The sequence below is a fragment of the Protopterus annectens genome, chromosome 12.part0 (genome assembly GCF_019279795.1).
Source record: "Protopterus annectens isolate FY-2018-M chromosome 12.part0, PAN1.0, whole genome shotgun sequence".
NCBI classification, from domain to species: Eukaryota; Metazoa; Chordata; order Ceratodontiformes; family Protopteridae; genus Protopterus; species Protopterus annectens.
Window position 1 is genome coordinate 747,287,016 of NC_056746.1, and position 12,395 is coordinate 747,299,410.

At 41.3% G+C, this 12,395-nt stretch overlaps 1 protein-coding gene across 1 annotated transcript in view; it reads left to right on the forward strand.

The window, feature by feature from the left end:
• Positions 1-10,308, forward strand: part of XPO6 (exportin 6) — a gene marked incomplete in the record, with an annotated part of 1,798,279 nt that extends 1,787,971 nt beyond the window's left edge. Inside the window, 1 exon segment of the mRNA XM_044089811.1 lies at positions 9,539-10,308. Coding sequence (XP_043945746.1) covers positions 9,539-9,640 — 102 coding nt within the window.
• Between the last annotated feature and the right edge of the window lie 2,087 nt (positions 10,309-12,395).

The following is a 12,395-nucleotide window of genomic DNA, read 5'->3' on the forward strand; positions in this document are numbered from 1 at the left end:
TACAACTATCCTACCAATGCAAGAACATCTCAGCCTGCTGAGAATTGGTTTTCTCTGGATTGAGATAATGTTGCAGACAAAGAAGGCTTTGATACAGGAAAAGAATGTTTTCATCAAGGATAAAGTTTTGAAACTATAAAAAGACTTTTGTGGTGGACATTTTGTAATCTGAGTCAACTGAGGAAGTGCAGTTTACCTGACAGTTTTATATCTGTGTTAAAGAAAATGTTTATAATCTGACAGTTTGTGGTCGGCTGGTTTTAGTAAATCTGCCGTTATACGAATATACAGCTGTACAGTTTGTGTGACCGGTTTGCTGTTAATTTCAGTTTAACAATGGACAGTGTTAGCTCTTTAAATGTGCTAGCTATGCTCAAAGTTTTGTGGCATTGCTTCACACATTAAGCTGTTCATAAGGAAGTACTAGGCAATCTGTGCAGACTATTTCAAACTTAGGCAAAAAAAGTATTAAAAATGTCCTAGCCTCAAGGAGGGCAAGGCAGGATAGACTGGGGCAGAATTTGAAGCTGCCCATCCAATTATGTGCCCAGATGTTTGAGGTTCAAAAATGTATGAAGAGCTTTTGCAAGTGGACTATCCTAGACCTTCTACCTTGTTGACTGCCTTTTCTACTGCATCTCAGGCTCCTGATTTTCAGCCCCCCTCCTCTCAAAAATCTGAGTTCCTTTATAAGTCTCCATCTGCTGACCCGTCTGTGGCATCTGACAAGCCATCTAAGTTACTGCCTTCTACAAAGTTGCCTACTTCTGATAATGACAGTAGCACTATGGAAAGACTGGGTAAGGAGTTTTATACTTCAGCTACCTGTGCTTTTAGAGCTGTCAGTTATCAGACCCATATGACGAGGTATATTTTGGCTCTTCTGTCTCAGCTTTGTCAAGTTATTTCTGACCTTCCTGAATCTGAGGGGAAGACTTCTGTCCTCTCTTAGTTAGGAACTTCTCAGGTGGCTTGCCACTCTGTTGAATGCAGATATGGTGCAGCAGATGGGTCTTCTAGGGCTGCTGATTTTGGCTCTGTGCTGAGGAGATATTCCTGGCTTCAGCTTCAACCTTTGCTTGATGATATTAATGCTAAGTAGATGGATGTTCCTCTGGGTAACAAGCATTTGTTTGGCACTTCTGCTGCTGATTTGTTCAAGTCCTTCCAGGAAAAGGGTAAGGCTTTACAAGATTTAAAACGTATCTTTGTTTTTCCTGTACCTAAATTCCAAAGGAATTAGCCGGCCTTTGTTCATAGGCAGTCTCTCCCTCCATGCAAAAGTAAGAAGGGTGGTAAAAGAGATCCTTCTGCTAATGCTATCCAGACTCATGTAGCTCAGAAGTCTCCTTTTCCTGACAAAACAAGTGCTGTCTGCCTATCCTGTACTTATCAGCCACATTCCTTTCTCTTCGTCTTTTCATGTCTCTTCCTGTTTGGTTAAAGATTACTGAAGATTCCTGTGTTCTTTCCTAATTCACCAAGGATATTACATGGTCTGGAAATCTCTCCCCCACCCTTTCATGAACATTCCTCAGATTCCACAGAAACAATTAGCCTTTTTTCCAGATGTGCTTTAGATTCTCTTGACTCTGGGAGCTATTCAGGAAGTCCCAGTTTCTCAAAGGGGAAGGGGGGTTTACTCCAGAATTACCTTGGTCCCAGGAGGGAGTGTACTTGGAAACCCATTCTGGATCTCTCTCACCTAAACACCTTTCTGAAGGTCCCTTACTTTTGGATGTTGTCCCTTCAGACTTTCTCTGCTGCATCCTCAGGCTTTTCTATTTTCTCTGGACCTCAGTGTGCTTATCTTCATATCCTTACTCCTCTCCTTTTGAGGATGTTTTTACATTTCTCTGTCGCTTCCTGGCATTGTCAGTTCTCTGCTTTGGCGTCTCTACTGCTCCAAGGGTATTCACTACATGCCTTGCTTCTGTGATTGCTTTTTGCAGGCCAAAGGGGTTACAAGTCTTTCCCTAATTAGACGACGTACTGTTTTTCAGGCATCCTGTCTAGAGATTGTACTGCAGCATCTTCATTTTACCATTTCTGTCTGGGGTTCACTGTGAATTTCCAAAGGTCCTTCCTGACTTCACAAGATCATGTGTTTCTAGAATGCAGGATCCAGACTTCCAATGCTGGCATCCTTGCCTTTTCCCAAGGCCTTAACTCTCATTGGCTTCTTTCAAGCCCTTCTTCCTCTGGCCTCAGTTACAGCCAGGGAATTTCTAAGAGCTCTTGGTTTCATGTCCTCCACCATTCCATTCCTATGCTCCATCTAGCCAAACTCTACATGAGAAAGCTTCAGTAGTTTCTAAAGTCAGTTTGGCTTCAGCACTCTCATCTTCTAGATTTCATAGTCCTTCTTCCATGCCTCAAGCTTGGAAGTTCAGTGGTGGAGTCTGCAGCTGTCATTCAATCCAGGGCTTCCTTTTCAACCTCCCCTCAAGAGCTTTTCACAGATGCGTCAGACGTGGAATGGGATGGTCGTTTCAACAAAGGGACCGCATCAATTTCAGAGATGCGAGTTCCTCTGTTGGCTCTTCAAACACTTCATCCTCTTTTCATTACATGGGCCCCGCAAGGTACTGACAGACAATACCGCAGTTACGTGATACATCAACAAGTAAGGGGTGGACAAGATCTTATCTCCTGTGCAGGTTAGCTCTTTAAGTGTGGGAGCTAGCTGTTCAGTATCAAGTGACTTGTCAGGTAATTTACATTCCCTCAGGTCAAAAGATTGTGGCAGACTTCCTGAGCAGATCCATATCACAATCCCATGAGTGGATGCTTCACAGGGATTTGTTTCTGGACATTGTCTACCAGTGGGGTACTCCTCAAGTAGATCTATTTGCCTCTCCTCTGAACAGACAATTTTCTCTTTTTTGAGCCAGAGCAACATGTTCTCTGGTCTGGAAGGGGGTGTTTCTTTATACCTTCCCTAACCTTCCTCTCATTCCAAAAGTCCTGTTCAAGATGAAACAGGATGCTCCCAAAATCTTGCTGGTGACTCCCTTTTGGCCCAGATAGCATTGGTGTTTTCTTCTGCGTTTAGCAAACACAAGTTACCTCACAGTGTGGACCTAGTCACACAAGACAATGGATCCTCTCATCCATCCCCACCTGTCCACTCTTCAATTGACACTGTGGGTAGTAAGATTTTGATTCCATATAGACACCTTTTTTACTGAGGACATGAGGCCAGGAAAACCACTACTAGAAAATCTGTTTGGTGTCTTTCTCATAACCTGGATATACTTTCTGTGGTTTATAGGTGTTTACTAGGCTAACGACCACAAGGGGCTTTTTAAGCCTAGCCATGCAACCCAAATCTCTGACAAGTTTTGATACCCTTGATAAGTGTACACATGGGCCTCTGAGATGAACCATTTACAGGTTACCTTTGTCCACTAAAGACATAAATGCCATACCATGGATGAATTTCCGGTATCCCATCCAGTTGTCCAAGTTGCACTTGAATTGGGTTAGGGTAAAACCAAAAACGGTGCTTCACATGGATGGGGAGCCTGTTCCATAGATGTGGTAGTCTCTGGGATGCATGCGTATCTCTCCAGCTGGTCCTATTTATATCACAGGCAAGGTGTAAGTCTTTAGACCAGGTAATTCTGGTGCTGTTTATTTAGTGGATACACAGGAAGTCCGTCAGAGTGGGGTCTGACAATGCTGTGTATGCCAGGCATAGATCTCCCCTCAAAAGCCTGTAGGAGACAATCCAGGGATAGGGCCTTGAGGCGGTCTGCATAGGATATTTTACTTATGCCCTGTGTTCTTTTAATGAGGAATGTCTGTGGATGTTCCAATTGTGTATATTCCTCGTTAGGTCTGATGAATGCCGAATACAGTGGAACTATGACTTCCTTGGACTTGGATGTTGTAACTTTGTTTATAAGTTGCTCAACATAGAATGATTTCCTTACCACTGTAGGCACATGATGGTCAAAGGCTAGATTACAATCAGTGTCCCTATGTCCCTGACTACTGGGTCAACTCGAAGGGGTGTGTTGTCAATATGATAGTATCCCTTTGGGAAGTCAGCCATCCCTGGTAACTATTATGCATTTCTTGGCATTTAGTTTGTCCATGACTCTGACACCAGTTGTTTCTGTGTCAGCCCTTGCTGGAAAACATTGAGATTCAGTGACAGATTTAGTCAGCCAGAGACCACTGACATTGGCCTTGACTTCTAAGAAGTAAATGCCAAAAAGGATCAGTCCAAGGACTGATCCCTGAGGGACTAAACTTGTGACTGGCCTCTTTGTAGAGGTGGACTGTCCAATTCTAACTTCCTGGGTCCTGTCTGTGAGCCAGTTGACTATCCACTGGGTGACATATAGGTTTGTACCTGTGACATATAGGTTTGTACCTAACCTCTTAAGTTGGTCAACAATGCCCAAGTGGGATATTCTGTCAAATGCCTTGACCAGGTCAAGGTAGGCAATGTGAACAATTTTGCCCTCATGCATTGCTTTGGTGACCTTCACAAAGAAGTCCACCAGGTTGAGTAGGCATGATCTGCCCTTGATGAAACCAAACTGGGTTGAATCCAGTGTCTGGAGGTTTACTATATCTCTAATGATCATCTCCATGATAAATCTTTCCATGGGTTTACATATATGACTAGTGAGATTTATGGGTCTGTAGTTTCCTGGGTCTGTAGATGGTCCACCTTTGTGCAGAGGGATGGCTGCTGCCTTTCTTCATTCATAAGGCGCAAAACCTGTTTGGAGGCTACAGTTAAATAGTAATTCCAGAGGCCCTGATAGGCCATGTTTCATGTTATTTAGAAGATGTCCTGGGATATTGTCTGGGCCCATTGATGCAGTGTTCTTGGTCATAGAGAAAGCATGAAGGACCTGTTCCCTAGTGGTAGTAAAGTGAGTTATATTTGATGATATTCGCTGAGGGAAGGTTAAGGGGGAGAGAGGGGTAAAATTAGAGCTGAATTTATCAGCCAGGAGGTTTGCTATATCTTCTGTCTCAGCATAGGTTGGCTCCATTTATAATGAGCTCTGGACACACTTGTGTATTGCCTTTGAGGTTGAGGTCATAGCTAAAGAATGCTTTGTAGTGGTTCTTGGCCTAGAAGGCCAAACTTACCTCAATTTGGATTAGGTAGACATTGTCATCTGAGTTGTTTAGTTTATCCTGCTGGGTGCTGCACCTTCTATTTTTTGCCATGATTTCTTCCACCTGTTATACACCCTATTGATTTTGTGATTCCAACAGGGTGGCTTTTTTTGTTACTTCTGTATTACTTCCTGGTGGGTACAGCTGCCTCTATGCAGCTATTAACATGCTTGTACAGGGTTTCTTTGAACAATTCTGCATAGACAGCAATGTTCTCAGGTTTATGGGGGCTTGCAGTTTTGTCAGGTTCTCAATCACAGGAGGTTAGCCTTAGAATAGTTCTTGAATATTCCAGGTTTAGATGGGGGTCCAGGTTTTAGTTTTACTTTAAAGAAGGCCATTTTGTGGTCTGACTTTACCCAGAGGAGGCATTACAGTAGGGGGTGTGCAGCACTATCCCATATTCGTGAGGACCAGATCCAATATGGATGTACCCCTGGTTGGTGTATTGACACTCTGGTCCAAGGAGTTTGTGTTTACAAAATCCAGAAATCTCTGTGCATATACATTTGGTGTCATATAGGATTCCCAGTTAATAGTGGGATGCTTAGTCATCCATGAATATGGTATTGGGTTGGATTCTTAGGGTTTCTAATAAGTTTAAATACATGGTATGAGTTTCCTGGGTCATGGAGGGGGACCTATAGCTTGCAAGGAAGTGGTGTATTGTATTTTGCCTGTGGTAATTTGAACATGGAGCAGCTCAAGTGCATTGTCCTGTTTGACCAGCCTTGAAGTATATTTATCTTTGATGTAAATAGACACACCTCCACCTTTAGTACCGGTCTGTGAAGTAGCTGGCCTAAATGTGTGGAAGGCATTTCTTTGGTTCGCTCTCAGATATGTACGTTTTTCTCATTGCTGGATTGATGTATTCTGTTAAGGCCGACTTGTCAGCTGTTTCTGCTTGTTTGCCTCTAGCACCCACTTTAGCTTCTAGATTTGAGGCCAAACAGTTTTTTAAAGGCACCATTTGCATTAGACCTAGCCTGTCCCTCCTTCCTGGGACCTTAAGTTTGTTTTGGAGAAATTCAGAAGGCTCCTTTTGAGCCTGTAGCTTCAGCTTCCTTGCAGCATTATTCTTGAAAGACTATTCTTTTGTTGGCCCTTACTTCTGCCATACAGGTGTCTGAGCTTCAAGCCATTTATCGCTGTTCCTCTTTTTTTTTTAGTTTTCTATAAGGACAGGATGTCCCTTCGTACTAATCCTACTTTTTTATGCCCAAAGTGGTGAAGGAGTTGTCAGTTGTCTTAGTCAGTCTTTTCATTTGCCTACTTTTTTCCCCTTCTCCACAATCTGCTAGTGAGGAAGTTTTCCACAGTTTGGATGTGCATAGATAACTCAGATTTTATTTGGATAAGACGAAAGCTTGTCACAAATCTGATCAGCTTTTTGTTTCCTTTCAACCTAGATCTTTGGGAGTGGTTGTTTCAAAGCAAACTATTTCTTCGATATCTAAAGCTATTTCTTTTTGTTCTTTTCATGGCCCGAGTCTTCCTTCTTCAGTTAAGACTCGTTCTGCTAGGGCTGTGGTTTCTCCTGGTGCTTTTATCAATGGTTTTGATACAAACTCTGTTCTTGAGGCAGCTACCTGGACTTTTGTGCATACTTTTACCAAACACTGTAAGTTGGGTTTAATACCCAGGGCTAGAGCTGGTTTTGCTAGGGGCATCCTTCATGAGTTCCTAGAGGGCTCCTCTGGTCCTTCTTCCTCCCTTTGTTCTTGAGCTTTTGGACTCTTCCAATTGTAAGGAATACTGCAGCAGTGAAATGGAAGGACATAGTACAGTTGTGTAAAATCTTAGCGTAATGGTAGATGATGTTCTCTTCACTGTTGCAATATTCGCTCCCTCCCTCCGGTTCTTCTCCCTTCTGGATGTGCCTGGTACCCCTTTCATCCTTGGACTGAGGTTTCTCCTGATGCTGTCGGTTCTGAAGATCGTATGTCCGATGTCACCTTTATGCTCTACACTGTATGCAGGGAGCATACATGTGACGTACAGCATACCCTTAGCAGCCTAAAACCTTTGGTATACTGGCTGAACGTCGAGCCGCCCTTGGCAAGGGATCCCTATTGTAAGAATACTGCAACAGTGAAAAAGGACATCTACTGTCATGGTAAGATTTTGCACAACTGTATTTTCCAGAGGTGAGGGGTACATTTGGCTATGAATCTGTTTCACTAGTGTGTCTTATCTGCTGATGAAGTTGTAGTCTTTTAAGTGTTTAAGGTAGCATTAGTTCTGCAAAGGACTAAGAGGTCAGATAGGGTTGGATATTGCATAGCACTAAGTAAGATAAAGGGCTGCCAGTCTGTCTTGATAACTAAGATTTTTGAGCCTAATAATCTTTTTAGCTGGGAATCTCTGAGGTCTTTCAAGTTGTAAATGTGTTTAGATAAATACATGCCAAAAGGTGCAGTCATGGGCCTGATTAAGATAGGAGTAAAATGTAATTAAGACGACTTTGGATCTAGTGACGATACTTTTGGAAATTAGGTGGGACAGATGAGCCTTTCCGTACTACTAGAAATGCATGCTGGTGAAGTAAGAAATTACCAGTATGAGTGCTTAGATCTCTTACAGAAGTGACTGATGCTGTGTTTTTAACATGTAATTTGAGACCATTGTCCTTGCACCAGTTGTAAACATGATCTGTATAGCAGCAACTTAGTTGAAGATCAAATAACACTCAATTTACAGGTGTCGTCAAATTTAGTTAGCCATAGGCCAGGCATGTTGGTCTGAAGGTCTTAAAAATACATGACAAATGGTGTGCAAAAAGTGAGTCCTGTGGTCCACCACTGGTAATTTATTTACCTTCAGAAGTAGCTCCTACTTTTCCAACCACACGGGTTCTGTCAGACAGTCACTTAGCTACCCACCACAAAGTGTTATCAGATTTACAAATCTATCAGTAATGCCTGCATAGTTGGTAGTTTCAAAGGCCTTGGCCAGGTATAGATATATGCTGTATTTGCTGCATGACAACTACCTATTGCCTCGTTACGTTTTCAAAGGCATTAATGATGGTAAAAAGACAGGACCTTCCTCTGACAAAGCCAAATTGGTGAGTGTCTAGGGCTGAGAGAGTTTCTTTGTCTAGATTAATGAAGTCTGAGATAATGCACTCCATAGCTTTACATTTGAGGTTAGTGAGATTAAATGCATCTATAGTTGGCAGGACCCATTGTTGGGACACCATTGTGCAGTAGCATTAGAGTTACTGTTTTCCAGGATTCCAGAATGTAACCAGTGATGAGTTTGAGTAGGGGTTCAGAGAAGTATTATTTGGCACTGATAATCAGGCAGCCTGGTAATGTTGTCTTAATTTTGAGAGGACTGTGATAACTTGTTCCACAGTAGTTAAAGTGGGTGGCTGGGACTCTGGAAACTGGAATAGCTGTAACTGTGGATGGAGTAAAATTTGCACTACATTTGTTAGGCTATTAGTTTTTTTTTGGGTCAGTGTTTGTAATGATGTTGTGGACTAGCTGTGAACATTGTTGGGTGTTAACTTCCTGATAAAGGTTTTCAGTTATTTTTGTTTTTAGTCACTGTTTTAAGTTCATACTCCATTTAAACTTCTTTTCCCTTAAGCTTGCTCTTTGCTTAACTGTGCTTTTAAAGTTTCAGAATGATGCCTCTTATATGCATTACAGTTTTCTCTTGTTCTGTAATTTATTTATAGAAGTGTCCCACTTTATGGGGTTGTTTTTAAATGTCTCATATTTGTTACAGATGAGGACTGACTTATCAATACAGCTGTTTAACTGGGAGTAGAAGTCAGAGTCATAGGAGTGGCTTTAGCAATGGGATCCTACAGAACAGGATTACAGCAGAATTTAAGTCTTCAAGTAACTGAAGGTTTGATTTTTGAGAAGTTCCTAAACAGTTATTTACAAGGGAAGTACCTCCAGTTTTAAAGGAAAAGGTCATTAAATTATGTTACGATTTAACAAGGCATAATTTAACATATGGAGATGTGCAAGAAGCGATGATATTTGTTAGGCTAGGTCAAGGATATCAGGACCTGTAGTAGGATAGCTCTCTATTGGTGAAAGGGAGTTAGCATTCATGATGTCAAGGAAGTGCTGCCATGTCAACCATTGGCAGTGCAAGTCAGGCAGTTTTTTGATGGATAGTTGATGCTGTTTCCTAAGTACCATGCTTGGGTGACTGTTTTATGTTAAACAGTCATGCATGGCGAAACATATAAAAGGATTCTAGTAATTCTGAATAAACTTTTTTTGCTTGTTTAATGGGGTGTGGGAGGCTGCAAGATCCTCAATATACATGACCAACTTTAATGTGTAGTTGCATATATGAAAATTCTGTTTTTTTTTTCTCTGTGGTCTTTTTTTCTCTAATATCTATTTTTTTGTTCTAGGACCTTCCTTCGTTTACACAAAATGTGCACAGACTGGTGAATGATCTACGATATTACAGACTCTGTAATGGCAGCTTGCCTCCTGGTACAATCAAACTATAGCTTACTTCTGTGCCTTGTCCTGAGGACTGTAAACCTCATCTTCTCCTGAGTTTGTCAGGAGTGTCTCCGTTGTCCACTTGTTCATTGGTCATTGTTTTATCTGTGCTTGTTGGACAGCATAGACTTCCGTTTTCCTTTTTTTTTTTATCTTGGATCGTTGCTGGCACTAGCAGAAGTTGTTCAAGAAAGAACTGCATATATTTGTTTGTGCCAGTGGAGATCTTTTTAATTTGTTCTGTGGGACGTTAATTGATAAACAAGGGGCCAGAAGTGGCCTAGGAGAAGTGTTTTTACCTTCACATCATTCCACTCCATTCAGGATTGCCACAGTGGAGGAGGAACTCAGTCATAAGACTGTCAGCACCTTTTTTAGTTCTTGTTTTTATATTGCCTTGAAGCAGCTCTGCAAATTGCAGGGGGACTGGCAGAAAGAGCAAAGTGCACTCTTCCATTTTATTTTATTTTGTGTCATTCCATTGTGATGCCAAGGCATTCTGCTTATGAAAAGTAAAGTGCTGAAAGTGATATTAAAATGCTGCACTTGGAGGTTATTTTCCCTGAAGGACAGCACTAAAATCTATTGTACTTGGGGAACCTTTTTATTGCCATTTGTTTCTATGAAAGAACACTGAATAAAAGTGCTTTTCAGCTGATGGCTGTACAGTTTACTATGTGAGATATTTGTGTTTTTATGTTTCAATGTTGTACTTTTGGTAAATGAAAGCTTAAAAAGGAGATCTGAGATAGGAATTGAGTATTAAATAAGGTTTTACTGTTGAAGCATGCTAGTAATTACATTTATCTAATTTATTGTATTTTCTTGACCATGTTGGGTCCCACTGGAGTGAATACACTTTGAGAGAACCAATTTGGTTTACTTTTATATACACTCGAGCAGTGCTTATCTTTAAATTTGCATAATGTTTCTAATTGAATTGTGTTATTGGTTTAGAGAAGCAGCAATAATTACACTCGGCAGTTAAACAAGATTATGATAGCTTGACATTACATCTTGTATTAAATACTGTTTCTGTGGACCTAGAATTTCAGTATCATTTCTTCCTCTCTTAGGTCATCTATTTATTTAACATTTTCCTTCATACGTCAGTGATCAGGGTGCCCACACTTTCCTGTTACATACCATACTTGTAGAATGTGCCTAGCTCCTTAACCAAGACGTTTTTTTTACCACTTGCACAGTTTAGATCTTTATTCCAGCATTCATTGTGGAATCATTTCCACATTTTTTGATTGGCTGTTAAATCAAAAGTTAAGACCAGCTCCATCTTATTTTGTACCAGTTAAGAGAGGAGCACAATGTACAACACTGCTGTTTGTGCCACCATTTCAAGCTGGCCACCCAAAAACACAGAAGAGAAACACTGTTGGCATATCTCGCTACTCAAAGGATGGTGATTGGGAGCATATAGTGCAGAGAGATCACCACTTCCCTTAGCCTTATGCCAGAGTACTGTCAGAAGGCAAAGGAAGAGGCGGGGTAAATATTGGTTGCAGCCTTCTTGAAAACAAATCAGTCCTTTCCTAAGAAGGCCTTTTGGTCCCTGCATATTGAGTTCTCGCCCTCTTTTAAGCAGGAACTTGCATTTGTTTTTTCTCCACTTCTATTAAAAATGAAGAATCCATGACATCTTGCATTGTCCCTTTTGTCAGACTGAATTGTCGGGGTACTTCATCCTTAGGGTGGATGCAAATCCACAACAACTTTAACCATTTACACTCATTCCAGTATTCAGCAATCAAATTCTTCCCTACTCCATTAATGCACCTGTGTTCTCTCAGCCCCTTCAATTTTATGTTTTGCCTTCTGATGCAGACATTATTTACTGATGTTTAGTCAGATTTTGCTTTTCAAACATTTTTTCTACCTTGCATCTCCTCCCTTGCTCCTGATTAAGTCAATACCTAATCCCCCCTTATCAGTTATGTGTAGCAAGGGTGTTGTCACTTTTTGTTTCCTATAACATTCAAGAATTTGTCTGCACTGATATTTTCTGTCACTACATGCCGTGTTATACTTGGTGTACCTTTTGACTTATTTTATACTTGCTGTTAGTGTTGTACTTGTTGCTTGTGTATGTTTTTTTTTTTACTTTCTAGTGTTTTATGGTGGTGTACCATGGACAGAGCTTCAGGTTTTAAAAAGTGCGCCGAGTGCAGGCATAAGATTTTCTCCAGGACGTACACAAGCTGTGTCATGTAGCTTGGGCAAGAACATCTCCGAGCTTCATGTGACACCTGTAAGACCTTTGGGTCTCGTTCCCTGTTCAGATGTCACAATAAAATGGATTCTAATGGACCTTCATCCTTCCTGTTCTGGGAATAAGAAGAAAAATGGAAAGGAAAGGGATAAAGCTGAAGGAGTAATGAGGGGGAAAAAACATGGACCGTCCTATAACTCTTTCCTCTAAGTACCAAAACTTTCATCCTTCCAAGTGGCCTCTGCTGCAGTCTATTTTGGAGCTGTCTTGATCTAAATCTTCAGTTCTGGTGCCCAGTTGCATTAATATTTTGAGGGGAAACACTCGAATTTCTTCAGCTCCTGTCTCCCCTACACCTCCTCATGTAGGTATGTCAGAAGCATTGCCAACATCATTTGGATCATATGTGGGCCTATGCCAAGGCACAAATGACATGGGTGTCATCCCATCCCTTTCTGTTCCAAGGGTGAATCAGGTTGACTCAAACTCCATTTACTTCTGCTCATTCCCAGACACGTGTTGGTGCTAGTGGTCTT